The sequence below is a fragment of the Herpailurus yagouaroundi genome, unplaced genomic scaffold (assembly GCF_014898765.1).
Source record: "Herpailurus yagouaroundi ecotype Mexico unplaced genomic scaffold, PumYag 200, whole genome shotgun sequence".
NCBI classification, from domain to species: Eukaryota; Metazoa; Chordata; class Mammalia; order Carnivora; family Felidae; genus Herpailurus; species Herpailurus yagouaroundi.
In genome coordinates, this window is record NW_024412431.1 from 4,711,076 (window position 1) to 4,732,803 (window position 21,728).

General features: G+C 59.4%; 1 protein-coding gene across 1 annotated transcript; it reads left to right on the plus strand.

Annotated features, from left to right (window-relative positions):
• Positions 1-2,277: 2,277 nt before the first annotated feature.
• On the plus strand, positions 2,278-20,120 carry ZSWIM4 (zinc finger SWIM-type containing 4). Its single transcript, XM_040450095.1, has 14 exons — positions 2,278-2,686; positions 4,668-4,869; positions 6,522-6,878; positions 7,504-7,652; positions 7,744-7,894; positions 8,762-8,929; positions 9,503-9,859; positions 11,558-11,695; positions 12,012-12,266; positions 12,835-12,970; positions 14,611-14,765; positions 15,998-16,161; positions 17,649-17,730; positions 18,135-20,120. The coding sequence occupies exons 1-14, from the start codon at positions 2,522-2,524 to the stop codon at positions 18,992-18,994; spliced, it is 3,339 nt and encodes a 1,112-aa protein (XP_040306029.1). The 5' UTR covers positions 2,278-2,521; the 3' UTR covers positions 18,995-20,120.
• The last annotated feature ends 1,608 nt before the right edge of the window (positions 20,121-21,728 follow it).

Sequence of the window (21,728 nt, forward strand, 5' to 3'; positions counted from 1 at the left end):
TGAGAAATGGAGGCAACGAGCCCCACTTTGCAGCACTGTTGGAAGGCTTAGACGCGATTATATGCTAGGGGCACCGGGGTGACTCGGTCGGTTAAGCATCCAACTCTCGACTTGGGCTCAGGTCATGATCTCACAGTTAGGGAGTCCGAGCCCCGCCTCAGACTCCATGCTGACCGTGTGGAGCCTGCCTGGGATTCTCTCTCTCTGCCCCTCCCCAGCTTGTGCTTTCTCTCTCTCTCAAAGTAAATAAACTTAACCAAAAAAAAAGTGATAATGTGCCAGAACAGGAAGAGCACATTCTTATCCACGTTGTTCCTGCTGCTGCTATCATGACAGGTTGTGGTGTCTCAAGACCACTGCTGCCCAATAGAAGTTAACCATGCATGTCACCTGTGTAACTTTAAGTGTCCTGATGCCAAATAAAATATAAAAAAATAAAAGGAAGCAGGTGGAATTAATTTGAATCATGTATTTTATTTAACCCAAACTTACCTAAAATATTACCATTTCAACACATCAGTATAAAGAATTCTTGGGGCGCCTGGGTGGCTCAGTCGGCTAAGCGTCCGACTTCGGCTCAGGTCACCATCTCGCGGTCCGTGAGTTCGAGCCCCGTGTCGGGCTCTGTGCTGAGAGCTCAGAGCCTGGAGCCTGTTTCCCATTCTGTGTCTCCCTCTCTCTCTGCCCCTCCCCCGTTCATGCTCTGTCTCTCTCTGTCCCCCCAAAAATAAATAAACGTTGAAAAAAAATTTTTTTAATAAATAAACGTTAAAAAAATTTTTTTTAAATAAATAATTCTTAGTGAAATATTTTGCCTTTTTTTCCCTAAGTCCTTTTTTTTTAAAGCAACTTTTTTTTTTAACGTTTATTTATTTTTAAGAGAGGGAGAGAAGGAGATAGAGCATGAGCAGAGGGGGGAGGCACAGAATCTGAAGCAGGGACAGCTCAGAGCCAGACGTGGGGCTCGAACTCACAAGCTGTGAGATCCCGCTTAACCGACTGAACCACCCAGGTGGCCCTCCTACTAAGTCCTTGAAATCCATCTTGTTACATTTACAGCACACCTCAATTCCGCCCGGCCCCACTTCAAGGGCTCAAAGGTCACTTGTGGCCAGTGGTGACCCTACTGGACAGCACAGGTCGGAGGGAGTTTACTGAATGGTGGGTTGGGCACTGGCCAGAAAGTGCAGCTGGAAATTCCTGGAAGGAAAAAGCCAGTTTCCATATGGGGTGGGGAGACTGGGGACAGCAATCGGGCCATTTAAGGGCCAGCTTCGGTGTTTCCTGCTTTGTAGACATTTCAGCGGAACGGGAACAGAGTTTGAGTTGACTCAGTCGGTAGGTTACGGGTTGCCTGCTGTATGCCGGCTGCTGTTCGGGTGCTTGCGGTGTAGCAGTGCACCAATTACACAAACGACCGCCCCCGGGGGTCTCGGTGGAGAGGAAAGAGCCAGAAACTAAACAGCTGCTAAAACACAGGCAGAAACGTAATGACAATGGCGAAAAGCGTGCCGAAGGGGAAACGTCGGGTTTTCTAAGGACAGAGGAAAGGAAGGATGGCGTGGGCCGTGGGGGCGGGGCCGGCGATCAAGACCAAGGGCGGCTTCCGGGCGAGAGACGGTGTCCAGGACAAAATGGGTCGGAAAAACAATTAGAGGTGATCGGATTCGACAAGTATTAGTTTAATCTTACGAAATTGCCATTTTAGTCGGTCAAAACCCGTCAAGGAGACTGTGATCCTCCCCGCCCCCCGCCCGCCCCGCCATCCCCCAGAACATCAAAACTTGACTCCGCGCCCAGAGACGCTGAGAGAGTTTCTCGCATCACACAGGCCAGAGGGAGGAGGGGCCGAGCTGCTGCCCTGGAATCCCGCCGCTCAGTCTCGCTCCCGGGCCGAGCCTTGTTGATTGTCCCCTTGCGGAGCCCGGAAGCGACCCTCAGTAAACAAAGCCGTGTGTGGGCGCAGCCCCAGCTGCCCGGGGCGCGCTGTCCAGCCGGAGGGGGGCGGGAGAGGAATGTTGTGAATGAACCCAGGACCCGCCCCGAAACTTCGCGTACGGCCTGCGCCGCGGGGGTCCTCCTACTGTGATTGGCCGCAGGTGCCCCATGATTGACAGCGCAGCCCGATGAGCTCTCTGATTGGGTTTCCTCCAAAAGACAGGCAGCACATACAACGAACGAACAGCGAGAATTTAGGGACGAGTCTGGAGGTGCAGCCAATGGTGGAGGAGGGCCTCGGAGGCCGAGGGGGGGGCCAATGGGGACGGGCGGCGGGGGCGGGACGACGGCGGAGGATAAAGCGGCGACTGAGGCAGCTTCATTGTTGTGAAGAGTCTTAAAGGGGCCGCATCACCCGGCCGGCCCGGCGCGGGGCGGGGGTGGGTGCGGCTGGGGTCCCGCGGCGGCCGAGCGCGGAAGACGAACTGGAAGGCGGGTAGGGGGCGCGGGATCCGGCGAAGCGAAGCAAAGCGGGCATCGGACCGACCCCCCAACAGGCCCCGCCCCGGCCCCGGTCCGGCCGATGGACCCCCCTGCGGCCAAGCGGAGCCGGGGCTGCCCCGTGGGACCTGAGGAGCGCGATGCCGGGGCCGGGGCCGGGGCCGGGGCCGTGCGCGGCCGGGGCCGGCCCGAGGCGCTGCTGGACCTCAGCGCCAAGCGAGTAGCCGAGAGCTGGGCCTTCGAGCAGGTGACGGGGGCGGGGGGGTGGAGGGGGGAAGGGACGCACCCCCAGCCCCTTCTCCGACTTGCCTTCTCCTCCCCTTGCCCAACCCCCAGTCTCGGACCTGCCCCCACATGAGACACTCCCAGAGAGAGATCCCCTTCAGGATCCTTAAGTCCGCCCCGAAACACCCCCGCATCCTCCCATTTCACTTCTTCAAGCCCTGTGACCCGCCCCCATTCCTTTTGCCATCCCTGCCCTCCAGCCCACAAGAACAGAGATGCCCTCAGCGCCCTAGATCCCAGCTCAGGACACTTCCTTTTCCTTCTCCTCCTGCCCCGTAGTCCCTCTCTTCCCACCTCATCCTCAGCACCCCATTCAATCCTCACTCCGCTTTCCAACTCCTGTAAGCCGCCCCCACTTGGACACCCCAGATCGCTGCCCCACACCCCCCGGGGAGCCCCCCCCCCCCACACCATTTCTACAGATCCCAGCCCCAAGATACTCCTTTCTGTCTCTGATCCGTGCCTCCAGAACCCACCTGTCTCCTGGGGAACCCCCCTCCTCCTCCAGCTCCTTCCCTGGGGTCCTGCCCCCCCTCCCTCTGAGACCACCTCCCACCGGGGGCTGCCCAGCCCCTCCAGGGTGAGGGTACCCTCCCACATCCCCCTATTTCCCCAGTGCTCACCCTCCCTCTGCCCCCACCCCTACCCCCCACCCCCCAGCCATCCCAGTCCTTGCAGGGGATCAGCAGCAGGGCGAGGCCTGGGTCACAGTACCTGGACAGGTGCACTGGAACCCTACCTCTGTAGTTTCTGAGGGCTCTGCCACGATGCCCCAGGGCTGGTGAGGTTAGAGTGCCCTTTTCCAGCCTCAGAGTCGGCCTCTGGAGAGTGAAGATGTGGCCTGGATCTGACCAAGCCTTCTGCAGCCCCCATAGGTTCTGTCCTCTGTCTGGCTTTGAGGGGTGTTCTTTGCTCCCTGGCCTTTCCGGAGTTAGGAAGTCTGCAGGACTGATGAGTCTGGGCCGCCAAGTGGGGATGGGGCAGGCTCTGATTCACGGCCTGGAAAAATCCCTCCTTAGTCATCTGCCAAACCACCCCCAAGGCCTCAGCCAGTCGCTGGCCCACCCACTTCCCCCAGAAACCCAGGACTGGGGGCTCTGGGAGGTTGCCACCCCTCACAATCCTAAACCATCTCTGGGTCTCCCACGTACCTTGCCCTGGTCAGGCCTGGTGCTAGGAAAACTCTCGCTCATGGAGTCCTCTGCAGCCCTCTGGGATTTGTCGTTCTCCCTCCCACTTTGAGGAAACTGGAGCACAGAGAGGTTGAGAAACGTGCCCAAGGTCACAAAGCCCGTGAGTTAGCAAGCCCGGATTGGAACGCAGGCTCAGTAGGCTTGGTTCACTGCCCAGAGCCCACGGGGTGACGAGGACACCCCTCCCTTCCTGTGGGCTGTTGGAAACTGAGAACAGAGCCTGTCTTGGTAGCTGGAGCTTGCCAGCTGGGAGACTGAACAAGTGAATTCACCCCACTTCTGAGCCTCAGAGTCTCCAGGCTGCAAAATGGGACGATAACTAGTATCACTGAGATGTTGCTATGGAAATTATGGGAAATCACATACATAAAGCATTTAGCACAGTGTAGGCTGAGAAAATGGAGACCTGATCACTATTCTTATCACTTTTGTCTCCCTTTCTCTTGCCCCTTCGAAGCCTTGGAGGTGGGTCTATGTTACAGCAGGACCCCCGGACCTGGTATCCAGGAGGGAGGTCGCAGAAAGTTCTGGAACACTAAGTACAGGCCAGGAGTTATTGTAAACGTATTTACATATGTAAATGAATATTTAATCCTCGTGATACTCAGGAGGGCAGTGCTGTTAACATCCCCACATCACATTTGAAAAAACAAGCACAGAGAGGCAAAGTGACTTGCCCAAAGTCATACTCCCGAGCGGCAAAAGCCAGGGTTCGAGCCGGGGTTTCTAACCCACCGGCCCTTCCCGCAGGTTGAGGAGCGGTTCTCCCGGGTGCCAGAGCCGGTCCAGAAGCGCATTGTGTTCTGGTCGTTCCCACGCAGCGAGCGGGAGATATGTATGTACTCGTCGCTGGGCTACCAGCCCCCAGAGGGCGAGCATGATGCCCGGGTGCCCTTCACCCGCGGGCTGCACCTGCTGCAGAGCGGGGCCGTAGACCGAGTGCTGCAAGTGGGTGAGTGCTGGCCCCCACCCCTGCCGGGGAGGCCAGGAGGTCCAGAGCAGGCGCGGAGGAGGAGGAGGAGGAGGGAGTGGAGGGAGGCCTGGGCCAGGGCGAGGGGAGGTTCCAGATGTCTGGCTTCCATGCCCAAGAAGGATTATGCAAGAAATTGTGAGCTAAGGATCAGAGATCTGCCTGGACCTCAGGCAGCGGGCTTAGATGCGGCTGGGAGGAAGGATGGTGAACTAGAAGGGGCAGGGGAAGGAAGGTCCCAGAACTTAGGCAGCAAGGACCAGCTGAGGGCTGAGGGCTGAGGCTATTTCTAGATCCTAGGTGGAGGGCCACTATGGGGATTGGGGTAGAGGTGGAGACAGAGTGATGAAAAGCCCTAGACCTCAGGCTTTGAGTCCACTTGGGGGTGGGTACGGGATTCTGAGCTAAAGGCAAAGGTGGCCCTGGAGTCCTCAGCCAGGACGCTCCTGAGGCAGGCGTCAAGGAGCAATTGTAAACAAGAAGGAGGGTAAGTTTCAGACCTCAGGCAGAGGGACCTGGTGATGCTTTAGGGCCAAGGTTTAGAGCCAAAGGTGAGAATGATCCTAGACCTCAGGACACAGGGGCTAGGTGAGGGTTGGAGGCAAAGATCTAGAGCCAGAGGTGAGAAGAAGTCTTGGACCTCAGGCAGAGGGACTCGGGGGAGCTCTCATCAGAGGTCTGGCGGTCTCAGACCTAAGGCATCGAGGCTAAGGTGGGGGCCTAGAGTAGAAGCTTGAGATCAGCTGTGAGGGGTGGTCTTAGGCCTCAGGCAGTGGGGTCCAGGTGAGGGTAGGGGGCAGAGGTTTAGAAGTAGAGGTGAAAGACGATTCTAGACCTCAGGCAGCGGGGCTCAGGAGCGGACAAGTAGAGGTCGAGCCAGAAAGCGGGTAAGCCCTGGAAAGCTACACCTCTCATGTGGGAGCGCCGCTTCTCCTAACTGGAGGCAGGGGCTTGGCCAAGACGGTCCTCCCTGAACCCTGGCAGCCTGGAGGCCCCCTTGCCTGGACATGGCCCAGCCCACCCCAGGCTCGGCCATCTTCAGCCGGTATGAGGAAGCCACTGTTTCTGTGCCACTGTCTCTCTGCGTGACGCAGCCAGGGCCGGCTGGGGCCTGAGCTGCCCAACCAGTTGGATAAGCCTGGCATCTGGGCTCCCCAGGGGCCAGGGAGGGGCAGGGGGTGATGGGATGACCTGGCCCCTCGCCTGCCACATCGGCCCCTCACCCCCAAGTGTCATAGGCCTCTGTCATCTTCCCAGGAAGTTACAGGGCCCCCGGAGCCCAGGCTGTATCCACGGTAACCCAAGGGCCGAGAAAACCACCTTCAACGTCATCATTATAATATTCTTCAGAATTAGAACAGGAGCCAGCATTTATTTAGGACTTACTATATACCTACAGTGAGTGTTCTAAACATTTACCAAGCATTAGCTCGTTTCATCCTCATCACAAAGGCATGAGGAAGATGTCACTATTCACTCCCATTTGACAGATGAGGAAGCGAGGCACAGAGAGGTTAAGTGGCTTGCTCTAGGTTACTCCGCGGGGATTTGCATCCGGGTCTTGCCTTGCACCATGGACAGCACCCCTGTCTCCCGGGTGACACAGCGGGCGGCTGGTTTGGCTTTGGTCTTAGGGTTCCATCTGAGCGGAAACATCCGGGAGCCCGGGGGCCCCGGAGAGCCCGAGCGCCTCTACCACGTCTCCATCAGCTTTGACCGCTGCAAGATCACATCTGTGAGCTGCGGCTGTGACAACCGGGACCTCTTCTACTGCGCCCACGTGGTGGCCCTGTCGCTCTACCGAATTCGGCACGCCCGCCAGGTGGAGCTGCGGCTGCCCATCTCTGAGACGCTGTCCCAGATGAACCGAGACCAGCTGCAGAAGTTCGTGCAGTACCTCATCAGCGCCCACCACACCGAGGTGCTGCCCACTGCCCAGCGCCTGGCTGATGAGATCCTCCTGCTGGGCTCCGAGATCAACCTGGTGCACGGTGAGGGCACCCGGGGGCCTGATGGGGCGGCGCGGCCTCAGTTGCAGCCACCTCGGTGGCCTCGAGGCAGGCATTTGCCATGGAATCCTTAGGTCCCCCGGATCCTTGAGTCGGGGTGGGGAGAGCGCCATGGCCTGAAGTCAAGGTCACACACCCAGTTAAGTGCAGATCCTGGATCTGACCTGGCCCCGGGCAGATGAGTGAATGGTTGGAAATCAGCCAACCGGGAGATTCAGCCCCCGGGTGGGGGTGCGCCAAGATCACAGGAGCAGGCCTGCGTGTGGGTAGGTGGAGGGCATGAAGGGTATGTGGACGTGGGTGGGTGTCGGGTGGGAGACAGACCAGGAGGCGTTGTGAGCTCCGGGAGGGTTTGGAGCTACAGGGGGCTGGGAGAGGATGGCGTAGGATGGACGGTAGGGAGATGGATGGGCCATTGGGAATGGTGGGGTGTTGGGTGAGCGAATGATCATGTAGGATGGTGGGTGAATGGGGAGTGGGTGGTATTGACCGCATCGGTGAGGGGGGATGGGCTTTGATTAGGATCAAGGTAGACCGAGGGTGGTGGACAGATGGGAGATGGTGGAAGATTGGAAACCCCGGCCTCACTTTTCCTCCGTCCCCGCAGGTGCCCCAGACCCCACAGCGGGCGCAGGCATCGAGGATGCCAACTGCTGGCACCTGGACGAGGAGCAGATCCAGGAGCAGGTGAAGCAGCTGCTATCCAACGGCGGCTACTACGGCGCCAGCCAGCAGCTGCGCTCCATGTTCTGCAAGGTGCTGCGCAGGCGCGGCGGGGCCGGGGCCTGGGAGGTGCCGGCGCCCCGCCCCCTCCTCACCACCCCGCCCCGCCCCCATCCCGGCACAGGTGCGGGAGATGCTGCGCATGCGGGACTCCAACGGGGCGCGCATGCTGATCCTCATGACTGAGCAGTTCCTGCAGGACCCGCGCCTGGCCCTGTGGCGGCAGCAGGGCGCTGGCATGACCGACAAGTGCCGGCAGCTGTGGGACGAGCTGGGTAAGGCCTATTCCGAGGCGGCGCACTGGACCCGGGGCTCCCGCTTCCGCGGCGGCCCTGGCAGCCAGGTCTTGGCCGCCCTGACATTAGGGTCTGGCCCCTGAATCCTTTCTCTGCTCATTTGCCCCTCTGATGTAAGAGGCACTGTACCGGGTGCTGGGGCTGCAGCAGAAAACAAAGGTTAAATACCTGCCCTCTTGGAGCTGACACTAAACACTATAAAATCCTATCAAATACTACCAACCCCTCTGACCACACCTTTTCCATAAGGGCGACTGTCTGTGGCTTTGGCTTTGCGGGACACTGGTCTCTGTCACAGCTTCAGTTTTGACCGTCGTCGTGGAAAAGTAGCCCCTGACATATCACCAGATGGGCGTGGCAACGTCCCAAGACAGTTTTGTTTACAGCGGCTATTTATGTGAATTTCACGTAATTTTCACAGGTCCCAAAATCTTCTGATTTATTTTTCCCTCACCATCTGAAAACACAGAAGTCAGTCGTAGCTCGCGGGCCGTTCAGACCAGGTGGCAGGTTCGATTTTATCCACGGGCGGTAATTTGCTGACCCCTGTAAACAGATGGTGATAAGTGCTATAGGGGAAAAAAAAAAAAAAAAAAACCAGCAAGAGGAAGAGTCTGGGTTCCAGTCCTGACTTCCCAGCTGTGTGACCTTGAGCAACTGCTTTTACCTCTCTGGGCTGTAAGGTGAAAAGACTATCAGTTGCAACCTCAGAGGCTGGAGATGAGGGGTCAGCAGAGACCAGTGCCCGGCTCGCACTAGGCACTCCACAGGTGTGTGCCCGTTCCTATTGGCATGAACGCTGAGCCTGCCTCGTGCCCACACTGACCACCCGCCCTCCCTCCCCAGGGGCCCTGTGGGTGTGTGTCGTCCTGAGCCCCCACTGCAGACCAGAGGAGCGAGGGAGCTGGCTGCAGCTTCTTGGCAAATGGGACAAGCTGGACGTGTGCCCGCTGGAAGAGGGCAACTACTCTTTTGACGAGCCCAGCCTGCAGCCCACCATGACCCTCAGCCGAGGTAGGAGAGGGGTCCCTGCCATTCCCACTGCAAAAAGCTGGCCTGGTGCCCAGTCTCTCCCCATCACGGTGCTCTGGGGGAGAGCAGAGGGTCCCCCAGCCCCTGCCAGCAGGAGGGAGGGAGGGAGTGCCCAGGCAGGGGCGGCAGGCAGCCTGAGTCACAGGAAGTGGAATGTTTAAGGCGCCTATAGTTCTGGGCTGCTCTCCTGGCCATGGAGGCAGGGGTGGGGGGACAGAGAGAAAAGGAAAAAGCTATTGAGAAGAGAGAGACAGGCAGAGTCCAGATGGAGGGACGGAGGAAGAGAGAGAGGAGAAAGTGAGGAATGGGGGTGGGGGTAGAGACGGAGAGAGAAAGAGGAATGGAGTCCAGGGAAGGGGCAGGACGGACAGAGAGACCAATGGACAGTTATTCCACCTCCATTGTCCATTGGCATGAAGGGCTATAACAGCTCCTCCAACAGAGCCATCACTGAGCCCAGAGTCTAGTCCCCAGCTGGCACCCAGTCAGGGGAGCTGGCCTCAGCCCCGAGTGCTAGGCCCCCTTACCAGGCCATGTTGGGCGCCTCTCCCGCAGGCCCAGAGGAGGAGGAGGAAGAGGAGGTGGGGGCTAGAGGTTCCCGCCACACCGTCTTCGGCCGCGCCCTGCAGGCTGGGTCGCTGCACTGGAGCGACACTCACCTGCAGAGGATCCTGGCCAGCGACTCCTACGGCCCCAGCCTCACAGGTACCATGGGCGGTGAAAAGCCAACCTTTGACCCCCAGGGCCGCCCACTGTGGCTGGGTGAGCCCTTCCCCACCGCGTGCGCCCGAGTGGACACCCTGCGTGCCCATGGATACCCCCGTCAGGCCCTGCGGCTGGCAGGGGCCATAGTCAACTCACTCCGGCTGCAGCGACGGCATCAGCTTGAAAGCTACAAGCAGCAGAAAAAAGGTGGGTGCCACGACTGTCACACTACCCTGGGGCTCTAGACACAAATGCCGACTGCTGGGCACTGTGGCAACCCTGACACCTGTGGGTACCGCTCGGGGTCCCACCGGGAAAGCCAGATCAGCCGAAGGTGTCGGGAACCGAAAAGAATTTAATACAGGGGATTGAGGCCTCACAAAACTACTGGAAGGGCTGCAGCATTAAGAGTCAGGGATACCACTGCTTAGGTTCAAGAACCTGAACTTCTGAAGTACAGGGATTACAGCAAACTGCTGACATTGAGCTCAGCAGCCTGTGGCTGCACTGTGGGCTGCGTCCAGGAGGACACTCGGAACCTTCTGGCAAGCTCTTGTGTCTGTGCCCTGCACAGTCACACACCTGCTCATGGAGGCTGCAGAAGAGCCTCATCCTTTTCCAGCCTCTGCACTTCACGCAAAGGAGCCTGGGACTTGTAGTTTCTAAGCTTCCAGCTCCCGTGGAACAGGATGGGTGCACCAGCCACAAGTCTTTGAGGAACGTGGACCCAGTGTGCCCAGATTTTCAAGACAGGCCATAAATCTGGATTGTATGATGTGCAAATTTACTGATTTTTTTTTTTAACGTGTATTTGGTTATTGAGAGACAGAGAGATAGTGCGTGAGCAGGGGAGGGGCAGAGAGAGAGGGAGACACAGAATCCAAAGCAGCCTCCAGGCTCCGAGCTGTCAGCACAGAGCCCCACACGGGGCCTGAACTCACAAACCGCAAGATTACGACCTGAGCCAAAGTCGATCGCTTAACGGACTGAGCCACTCGGGCACCCCTGATTTTTTTTTTAAGTTTATTCATTTGGGGGATGGAGACAGTGAGTGGCGGGGGGGGCGGGGCGGGGGGGGGGCGGGGAGGAGGCGAAGAGAGAGAATCCGAAGCAGGTTCCACGCTGACCCTGGTGCAGGACTCAAACTCACCAACAGTGAGATCATGACCTGAGTCGAATTTGGACGCTTAACCAACTGAGCCACCCACGGGCTCCAATTTACTGAAATTTTAAAACATGGGCACCAAATTCAAATTCGTATTAGGGGGACCAAAAAAAGCCACAGTGTATGGGCCAAAAAAAGAACATGTTTGTGGACTGGCTATGGGGAGGCAGGAGGGCAACTTAGCAGGAAATTGAACCCAGGGTATAACGGGAACCTGGGGGATCTGGGACCCCGGCAGAGTTCTGGCCTGGCCTAGAGGCACAGAGAAACCCCGCCCCGCCGCAGAACCACTGAGAGCTGTACATCTTAGGGATGTATTGTGGTTTTCCCGGGGAACAGGAGGGAGAAGAACAACATGGGCAGGATCCCAGAGGCAGGAGTGGGAGGAGATCGGAGAATGGGCTTTCGGATGGGGCAGGTGGCCACGTGGGGTCGGGACAGCTGGGTGAGATGGAAAATGATGGGAGGGATTAAGAAGAGGAGAGTGGCACCGGTTGGGTGTTTCAGAAAGCACCCAGTTTTCATCCTGTGACCTGTCAGGCCTAGGTCTGGCTGTGGGACAGGAGGCCAAGGCTGTGGAGGGGAGGGCTGCTACAGAGCTCAGGGGGCAGAGAAGATGGCCGCGGGGTGGGTGGGCAGTGGGCAGGCGCTGGGAGGCCGGGCTAGGGGTTCAAGGGCAGAACCCCCCCACACTAGGCTTGTGGAGGGGCAGGCACTGAGCCCCCCCATACTGCCTGCAGAGCTGCTGCAGAAAGGGACCACCTGCATCACCAACACGGAAGGCTGGGTGGGCCACCCCCTGGACCCTATTGGCTGCCTCTGCAGGGCGCTCCTGGAGGCCTGTCGCCTGGAGGAGGAAACCCTCGCCCTTTACCCAGGTGCCTACACTGGGGCCCCTGGGAGGAATAGGGGCATCCCCCCACCCTCCCCGGCCCAGCACCCCGAGAAAAGAAAGTGGGGCCGCACCCTTATCCTTGGCCACACCCCCTAACCGGTGCCAGCAGCCCGTAGACTCCGCTTCTCCTGACCCCGAGGCCACCAAAGACCTACGTGTCTGCTGGTAGGAAGTGTCTGGTTAGAGCTGGGGGCCGCTGGGTTCCCCCTAAACCTAAGCCCCCAGGCCCCCCGCTTGCGGTGAAGAGCCGCTGGGGTCCCAGGAAGCGGGTCCTGAAACCTGAAACCCGTGTCCCACAGACTCGGGCCCCGAGAAGCGGAAGGTGGCCTACCAGCACGTGCCGGTGCCCGGGAGCCCTGGGGAGTCCTACCTGGCGCTGGCCCTCGAGGTGGCACTGCTGGGCCTGGGGCAGCAGCGGGCCCTGCCCGAGGGGTTGTACGCCCAAGACAAGGTGGTGCGCAGCGAGGAGCAGCTGTTGGCCCTGCTGGAGGAGGTGGAGCTGGACGAGCGGCTGGTGCAGGTGCTGCGCAGACAGGCCGGGTTGCTGCTGGAAGGTGAGGCCCCCCCCCCCCCCCCCCCCCCCCCCCGGCCCGCTCCTGAAGGCGGGGTCCCGCCCCCCACCTGCGGTGGTCGGTTGCTGCCGGATCTCGAGACCCGGCTCTCGGCCCTCGTAGTTCGCTCCCAGCTCGGCAGGCAGCGCCTGAAAGGTGAGATCCGGCCCTTGGCCCTGCTCCCGAGAAAGTTCTGGCAGCCAGTAGCCGCTGTGGCCTCTGAGGCGCTGCCCCTCTCCCACCTTGGAGTCGAGGAGTCTGGTCCCTGATGCCCAGCTGGACTTCAGTGGCTCTGCCCGTGGCCCTGCCTTCTGAGGCCCCCACCCGCCCCTGGAGCGGGTGCGGCCCCGTCTCATATCTGAGTCCTGCCTCCTACCAAGGGGGAGGCCGGGTCTCCTCTTCGGATTCTCCGGCGCTTTTCTGACTCGGCCCTGCACCCCCATCTCCGGGACCTCTTTAACCCCCAGCCCCTGCCCCTCTGTCCTGGGGCCAGCCTACCCCCTAACTCAGAGCCTGGGGAGGGGCGGAGAGGAGCCCTCACCTGGGGGCTGAGCTCAGCATGCCCCTGCAGCGGGTCCCTTCAGTGGCTTCGGAGAGGTGCTCTTCCGGGAGAGCGTGCCCATGCACACCTGTGCCCGCTACCTGTTCACCGCGCTGCTGCCCCACGACCCTGACCTGGCCTACCGCCTCGCGCTGCGAGCCATGAGGTGAGAAGGGGCGGCTGGGGACTGGCCCAGGGGACCGGGCCGGACTGGAGGGTGAGAGGCGCCCTTGGAGCCCCGTCCTCCCGCCTGAACTCACAGCCTGCTTAATTCAGTCTCCCTCACGCTGGCAACCCGGTTGCCCTGTGCTTTTGATTATTAAATATGCATGGGTATTATGATCTTGAATTTGAGAGATACCCACACGGCACAGAATTCAGAGTCCTTTTCTAGACAGTTTTGTCCCAACCTACCCAAATCTCTTCCGAGGCAAGCCGTGTCACCACTTTCTGCTTATCTAACCCACAAGAATCAAGATTTCGGCAAACCCATGGTCTGGAAATTGAAAGTTGGTCTTCCTTTTACACCCATGATGCATCCTGTATCTCTTTCTTGCACCTGCACTTTTTTTTTTTTTTTCTTTTAGAGAAAAAGTGCCTGCAGGGGAGGGCAGAGGGAGGGTGAGGGAGAGAGAGAGGGGGCGAGGGGAATCTCAGGCAGGCTCCACGCTCAGCCTGACGTGGGGCTTGATCTCATGACCTGAGCCAAAATCCACAGTTGGACACAACTGACTGAGCCACCCGGGAGCCCCAGCGGAATTTTTAGAGGCCCTCTGTGTCCTAAGCCATGCCCAACAAATAAAGTGCATTCTGTCCCCAATCTCAGACGATCCCATTTAGGGTGCATCTTTCCAGAATATTTGGAAAGAATCATCTCTGAAGAGCTGTGGATATCTAAGCAGGACCCAGCAAATTAACAGCCCATGGGCCAGATTCGGCCTGCCACCTGTTACCGTACAACCCAGGAGACGAGAATGGGTTTTACATTTTTAAGTGTTTGAAAATAAGAGAATATTCTGTGACCCATGGAAAGTATACGAAACTCAAGTTTCAGTGTCCAGCAGTAAAATTTTATTGGCACGCAGCCACGCCCATTCATTTATGTATCGTCTGTGGCTAATTTATGTGGCAGTGGCAGAGTTGTTGGGACAGGGACCAAATGGCCTGCACAGCCAAAAATACCGGCTGTCCAGACTCGTGCAAAGAAACGGTGCCGGTCCCTGGTCCAAATCCATGGCTCACATCACCTCGTGTAATCTTAACAACCTAGAGAAATAAGTATGTTGACCCCATTTTACACGTAAACACACTTAAAGTGTGTCCAGAGTCACATGTTGAGGAAACTTCAGTAATATTTGAAACCAGAATAGTCTCAACTCCTCTTCCGTGCTGTCGATCCCATCTGACAACTTAGATGGGAGTGGGAAGTTCACACAGTGGGGGGGGGGGGGGGGTCCACGGAAGAGCCCACTGAAAAATATTTGAGCAAAGACTTGAGGGAGGTGAGGAAGAAGCCGTAAGGATGTCTGGGGAAGAGTGTTCCAGGCAGAGGGAGCAGCATGTGCAAAGGCCCTGAGGTCAGACTGTGCTTCATTGTATTTGAGGTACATTGAGGGGAACAGTACCTGGAACAGAGTAGGGGTGACAGAAAGGCTAACAGGGGCCGCATCAGGACACAAATAACCTCACATTTTTATTGGCCCTGGCATACGAATAGAGTATCGTTTATTTAATCAACTGTGAAGGTCATCAGCAGTACTTTGGTGAACATCTTGCGCTCCTCCCCCTCCCCGTCCCCTGCCCCAGGCTGCCTGTACTGGAGACCGCGTTTCCAGCCGGAGAACCTCACCCCAACCCGCTGGACTCCATCATGAGCAACCGCTTCCCCCGCTGGTTCATCCTTGGCCACCTGGAGACCCGCCAATGCGAGCTGGCCTCTGCCATGCTGACAGCTGCCAAGGGTGAGGACAGCGGCTGCCCCCTGTCCCCCTCTGCCTTCTCTTTCCTCCTTTCTGTCACGCCTCCCCTCTCCTTTTTACTCCTTCATCAGATTTCAGTTTTCCTTGAGCACTTCCTAGATGGCCCAGGCAGTGCCCCGGGCGCTAGGGACACACGACACAGTTCCGAATCCCGCGCCCTGTGATGTTACGTTCTAGTGGGGGCAGGCAGACCACGCGCAAGGTAAACAGTTACGTTACTCAGTAAGCAAGAGAGTAAGAGGTGCCTAAAGCAGGCTAATGCTTAAGCCAAGAGGCCTGAGCTATGGCCGATATCTGCTGTCCGAGTCACCTGGAGCCTCCATGACAGAACCACAGACCAGGGGGCTCAAACCACAGACGTTTATTTTCTCACGGCTCTGGGGGCTGGAAGTCCGAGATCAGGGTGCCAGCCTGGTCGGTTCCCAGTGAGGACTCTCTTCCTGGCTTGCAGACGGCCCCCTTCCTGTTGTGTCTTCCCTTGGCAGAGAAAGAGCTCCAATTTCTTCCTCTTCTCAGGAGGACACTGATGCCGTCACGGTGCCCTACCCTCAGGACCCAGTGCCTCCAGAAGTCCCCACCCCCAGATACCATCATCCTGGGGATCCGGGCTTCACCATGAATCTGGGGAGGGTGCAGTCCAGGCCTGGAGAGCATTCCAGGCAGAGGGAACAGCCAGTTCAAAGGCTCTGAGGCTAGATTGTGCCTGGTATGTTTGAGGAACAGAGGAGGCCCGTGTGGCCGAAAGTGGAGCGACAGAATTGTAGGATCGGGGCCGGCGATAATAACAGCAATAAAAGCTCACATTTCTATAGCTCTTGCCCTGTTAAAGCTTTTCAAGTGTGGACTCCCCATCCCGTGAGGCAGGTACCATAGTGTTAGTTTAACCCATTTTACAGATGGGGCAGCCAAGGCACAGAAAGGTGGAGTGCCTTGCTCAGCATCACACAGCTAGTGAATGGCAAGGCAGGGATTGGGACCCTGGTGCTCTAGGTCCAGAATCAATGCCCTTGACAATGAGGGGTCCTTTTGTGGCTTTGTCCCGCTGGGTGAAGGAGTACCAAGAGTGGTCTGGATCTTTACGGAACCACTGCCGGGTGCTTCTCCCTCCTCACACGGGTGCACCTAGTGGGGAGGAAGCTGTGTGAACAGGTCAGGCGGCAGCAGGGTCTGGTGCCAGGTGTGCTGACCCTGCCCTCCTCCTTCCCTCACCCCAGGAGACCCCAAGTGGCTGCATGCGGTGCTGGGCTCCATCCAGCAGAACATCCACTCGCCTGCCCTGCTCTTCAAGCTGGCCCAGGACGCCTGCAAGACGGCCACCCCTGCCAGCGCGCCTCCGGACACCACGCTGCTGGGCATTGCGCTGGAACTGGGCCTGCAGGTGGGCGGGAGTCGGGGGAGGGGTGGGTGGGGGGAAAGGCTGCCTGAGGCCCCGCCTGCGTGTGAGCGACACCTGGGGGCAGGGCCGCGAGGAGCCCTGTCTGGAAATGAGGGAAGGGTCACCAGCTGGGGTGGGCTTGTGAGTGAGGGACTCTGTGGCAGAGTCTGAAGGTGACAGTCCACTTCTGGAGGTGTGACTGAGGACAAGGATGCGGGTCCCGGGTCCCGCAGGTGAGCCGGTGGGCCACAAAAAGCAGCAGCGCCTAGGGCGCTGGGCTTGGGGTGGGGCCTGGGGCTGGTGTGCTCGCGGCTAGGGCCCCTGGGTGGGCGGGGCTGAAGCTGAGGGAGCAGAGCCAATAAGGAGCCTGCCTGGGGGCGGGGCTTGCTGGGAACCGGCCTGGAAGGAAAGGTCACCGCGGAGGGGGCGGGGCCCGGGGGAGGGTCCTGGAGGTGAGGAGCCACCTCTGAGTCTGAGGTCTTCGAGGCCGGGCCTGCGAGTTGGGGCCGTCCCCAGGGGCCTCCCGGGCAAGGGCTGTCCTGTTGGGGCAAGTCAGAGGCCAGCAGGGGTGCAGCTTGGAGGTAAGGAGTCAAAAGCAGGGTGTGGGACCCGGAGGGGGCGGGGCCTCAGAGTGCTTGCGAAGTAAAATAGGAGGATAGGGAACAGTTGGGGGCAGGCTTGCAGGATGGTGTGGGACCTTCCCAGAACTGGCAAGCAGGGGGGCTGCAGAAGGCGGGATTAGCCCCGAACAGAACAGAACAACCTCCTGTGGGGGAGTGGAGCCATGGCAGGGGGTATGTGGGAGGTGAGAGCAGGGAGGGGTCCCTTAGGTGACACACTGTTTAGGAGCCTTCAGAAGGCAGAGCCCCCAGACAGGACCTGGGGAGGGAGCTGGGGGGAGAGGCAAGCAGGGAAGGTGGGACTTGTGGGGCAGGTGCTTTGGGCCTCCAGGGGGAAATCTGACAGGAGCATGGAACTTTCTAGAGAGAAAGGACAGATTGGTTGGTTGTCTGGGGTAGGCTCCGTGGGGCCTCAGAATAACACTAACAATAACAGTAACAGTAACGGCTGGCGTTGGGCTGAGCGCTTTGAAGCAACCAGTACTGTGCAGGAGCCTTTTATTTTTTTAGTGTTTTTATTATTTTAATTTTTGAGAGAGAGAGAGACAGCATGAGCAGGGGTGGGGCAGAGAGAGGAGGAGACACAGGATCCAAAGCAGGCTCCAGGCTCCAAGCTCTCAGCACAGAGCCCCATGTGGGGCTTGAACCCCCAAACTGCGGGATCATGACGTGAACTGAGGTTGGACGCTTCACCGACTGAGCCACCCAGGCGCCCCTTTAATCCCCATTTTATAGACAAGGAAACTAAGGCCCCAGGAGGCAAGGCCACGTGTCCAGATTGTGTGGCTCACTGACTCAGCCCTTAATTTCCGAGTCTCCTGGGCCCCTCAGGATCCCTGATCCCCTTCCCTGTCCCCTCCCACGCTGCAGGTGATGCGGATGACCCTGAACACCATGACCTGGAGGCGGAGGGAGATGGTGCGTTGGCTGGTCAGCTGTGCCACAGAGATTGGTGAGAGTCCCCCAGTGAACCTGCCGTCTGTCTCCCTATGGTGGCAGGCAGGCATGAGAGAGAGGCCGGGCCTTTTCCGTGACTCCAGCCCGAGCTCAGGGCCAGGCTGGTGCGATGGGGGTTGTGGGGGGACAGAGCTGGACAGAGGCCCAGAAGCCGGCCAGGCTAAAGTGGCTTGGAGAAGGGACAGCACCTCCAAAGCGTGCCCTCTCCCCACCCAGCCCCGCTGCTCCCCGCTCCTTTGGAAAGGTGGGGTGCGGCTTCCGTCAGGCTTGGGGTGGCGGCAGAGGGGTTGTGTCTTCAGCCCTGGGTGGTGGGGACGGCGCATCAGGGCAAACCCGTGCCCGCACCTGGGAGTCCCCGCCCTTCTTCCCGGCCAGCTTTGCCCTCTTGCCTCCCCCCAGGCCCCCAGGCCCTGATGAATATCATGCAGAACTGGTACTCCTTATTCACACCAGTGGAGGCTGCCACCATCGTGGCGGTGACAGGCACCACGCACGCCACGCTGTCGCGGCTGCAGCTGGATGCGCCCCGGCGGGAGGAGCTCTGGGCCTGTGCGCGCACCCTGGCCTTGCAGTGCGCCATGAAAGACCCTCAGAACTGTGCCCTGCCCGCCCTCACCCTGTGCGAGAAGAACCACGCGGCCTTCGAGGCGGCCTACCAGATCGTGCTGGACGCCGCGGCCGGGGGTCTGGGCCACGCCCACCTCTTCACCGTGGCCCGCTACATGGAGCACCGTGGCCTCCCACTGCGGGCGTACAAGCTGGCCACGCTGGCCCTGGCGCAGCTCAGCATCGCCTTCAACCAGGACAGCCACCCCGCCGTCAACGATGTGCTCTGGGCCTGCTCGCTCAGCCACTCGCTGGGCCGCCACGAACTCTCCGCCATCGTCCCCCTCATCATCCGCAGCATACACTGCGCCCCCATGCTCTCTGACATCCTGCGCCGCTGGACCCTCTCGGCACCTGGCCTGGGGCCCCTGGGGGCCCGTCGGGCCGCCAAACCGCTGGGCGCTGACCGGGCGCCGCTCTGCCAGCTCCTGGACGCCGCGGTGGCGGCCTACATCGCCACCAGCCACTCGCGCCTCACGCACATCAGCCCGCGGCACTACGGTGACTTCATTGAGTTCCTAGGCCAGGCCCGTGAGACCTTCCTGTTGGCGCCTGACGGGCACCTGCAGTTCGCCCAGTTCTTGGAGAACCTCAAACAGACCTACAAGGGCAAGAAAAAGCTCATGCTGTTGGTGCGGGAGCGCTTCGGTTGAGGGGCTGCGGCCCCCTTCACCCCTGCCTCCGCGGCACCAGCGCCTCATCCAGGGCCTCGGCGCTGGAGGCCCACGTGGCGTTTCAGTATTAAGTCAGGGAAGGAGCCCGGCCGCAGCTAGGAGATCTTGCCTGCCATCCCCTGGAGGCCTGCTGGGGGGGCGGGGTGGGGGGGAGGCAGGGGGGTGACCTCCTGCCACACGCGTGCCTAGGAGTGTGCAAGTGAGTGCGAGACGTGAGGATCGGAAGCCATACCGCCACCCAGGGGCCCGGAAGGGGGTGTGTGCTTGGGCAGCCGGTATGACCCCGCCTTGGGCACCCCAAAAGCAATAGGCAAGCTCTCCCTCCCCAGACAGGCAGGCCTGGCTTGGACTGGGGGCGGGGGTGGGAGCTTCGAGGCAGGACATTCCAGAAAGTGGCTCTTAAAGAAAGCCAGCGTAGCAGACCGCCCCACACCCCACTCTGGGTGGCCAGGGTACTCCTGTTAGGGCATCTAAATCTCCTTTTGTACCCTCCCCTCACTGCCTCAGGGGCCCCGTTCTGCATCCCAGGGCCTCCTCCAGGCTGCCCAGCTGGGACCAATGGCTCATTCCCACTGAAGGATTTGAAGAGGCCTCAGGCCTCAGCCACATACCTCACCCCCTTCCGGCCAGGACTCCCATTCCCGAGGATGCCAAGGTCCCAGGGCAGGCTCAAGGGGTCACTACTGTCCCTCCCCCTACCTGCTAGTCACTGGATACAACTCAGGAACTGAGCCAGGCTCACACTGTCCTCCAAACCTGGTGTGTGTGTGGGGGGGGGGGGGGGGGAGACGAGCGCAGGAGAGCCAGGGACTCCCCGCCCCAGATCTGGAAAGGAGACAGGTTGGCATCCTGGCATTTCCGACTCTGGCTCTCTCTCTTTCTCCTGCTCTGTGTCCCTGCTCCTCCCCTCATCTTACTCTCTCCCTTTCCCTATTTCCCTTCATTTAGCCTATTTGTGTCTCAATCTCAGCTGCTGACTCTCTTGGGTCTCCCTTTCCCACCTTGGCCCAGGGAGGAAGAGGGAGAGTGTCCCAGCCCAACCACCCCTTCTGTCTTTTCTCCTCTTGTAACTAAGGACAAAATCATGTCATTTTGTAACTTTTTTTTCTATTTATTGAACCGTATATTGTATTTCCTTTTTCCTTTTTTTTTTTTAATAACACAAATTTTGAGACTGAGGTGTGTCCCCTACCCCCCTCCCCCGCCCCGAACCAGGACCACCTGATCCCTGGACAGAAAAGCTCCAGCCTTGGCTGCTCCCGGCACAGCTTCAAGCGAGGGGTGGAATGGGAGTGCTTGCTGGTTTCATCCGTTTGCAGTAGTGTAGATAATAGGGCTGAGAGCTGGGCAAGCCCCAAGAGGAGAGCTTTATACCTGTCACAACACGTGTCACAGTGGCCCTACGAGTCGGGAAGAATATCATTTCCGAGAATAGTGGGGTTCCAAAGCGTAAGGAAAGGCAGAGCCTGATCAGTACCATGGTGAAGCCACTGACCCTGTCCACCTCGGACACCATGGCCCTTGAACTGCTGGGAATGGCCACTAGGGGGTGCCCTGCCTCCAGACACCAATGTTGGAGGTACTTGTCTCCAAGTTGCTGAAAGCGGGGACCTTGACAGGTGCTGGATGCACCTGGGTGGGGGAGACACACACAAGACAGGAATCCCGGGCCTCCTCGACTCGTCCTTGGTGGGCGGGTTCTGGCGTCGGAGAGAAAAGCAGGTGGGTGTGGTCAGCGAGGGGCGCGGCCCGGGCGTGTCTGGATTCCTACGCCGCCGTGGAGGCTTCCAGTCCCCAAATGGAGTGAGCCGTCTGGGGGGCCGCAAAGAAGGCCTTCGGTTGCCTTCTTTCCCTAGTTCCCTGAGAAGCAGGACGCCCTCTCCCCCCCCCCCCCCCCGTCTTTAGGGTGGGGGGGATAGATGAACAAGTGTGTCTGGGTCACTGTCAGGACCGGGGCAAGCGAGGACGGGCTTCGCGGCCAGGAGGGGTTCAGAGCAGTGCTGGGTGGAGCTGACCGCCAGAGGGCGCCGAGACAGCGCGCGCGGTCGTGGGCGGGGCATCGGCAGCGCTGGGCACAGCGATTGGTTCGTGGCACTGCCTCTGCCCGGGAGGGCCCATTGGAGACGGTCCCATCTGCCCCGCCTCCCCCGTTCCCGCAGGTATGTGCCGGCGTGTTCTTTTGCGCCGCCTAGAGGCGTGATTGAGGGTGGAGGGGGCAGGCTCGGTGCCGAGCATTTGCTTCACCCCTTACAGTCTCAGCTGCCTACAAATGCCGTCCTCGGACTTGGGGCTCCCTTCTTAGGCCCCTCAGCTCTCAAAGTCATCCAAAAATGTCCCCCTTGGGCCCGAAGATTGCCTCGTAACACAAGCACGAGTTCCCTGCCAGCATTCTCGGACACCAGCAGGTCAAGTCTAACCTGAGGCCTGAATTCTCCCTTATCTCTCCGCCACCCCCAAATATCACCAGCTCAAGACCCTCGGGCCCCAGCCATCTCTGAATGCCCAGCGTTTCCCTCGGGGTCACCCCGCACTGCCACCTAAGGTTGGGTTCAATCGGCCCTGGGCTTGGGGTACTCCTCATGACCCCATCTAGATTCTTCCTAGAACAGCTCTCCCTGCCGTTGCATCAGCCCTCCCTGAGAGTCACCCCTCCCCCCCGCCCCCATCCTAGGACATCCCTCAAGGTCACCTTTCCAGCTTTCTCTGCCCTGTG

What these genes read in the sequence shown, in the direction of transcription:
- ZSWIM4 (XM_040450095.1), top strand. Translation starts at nt 2,522, where the DNA reads ATGGACCCCCCTGCGGCCAAGCGGAGCCGGGGCTGCCCCGTGGGACCT. An exon ending in AACCCTCGCCCTTTACCCAG is followed by an intron (nt 11,696 to 12,011) that starts GTGCCTACACTG and finishes CGTGTCCCACAG; the next exon opens with ACTCGGGCCCCGAGAAGCGG. An exon ending in CATGCTGACAGCTGCCAAGG is followed by an intron (nt 14,766 to 15,997) that starts GTGAGGACAGCG and finishes CCCTCACCCCAG; the next exon opens with GAGACCCCAAGTGGCTGCAT.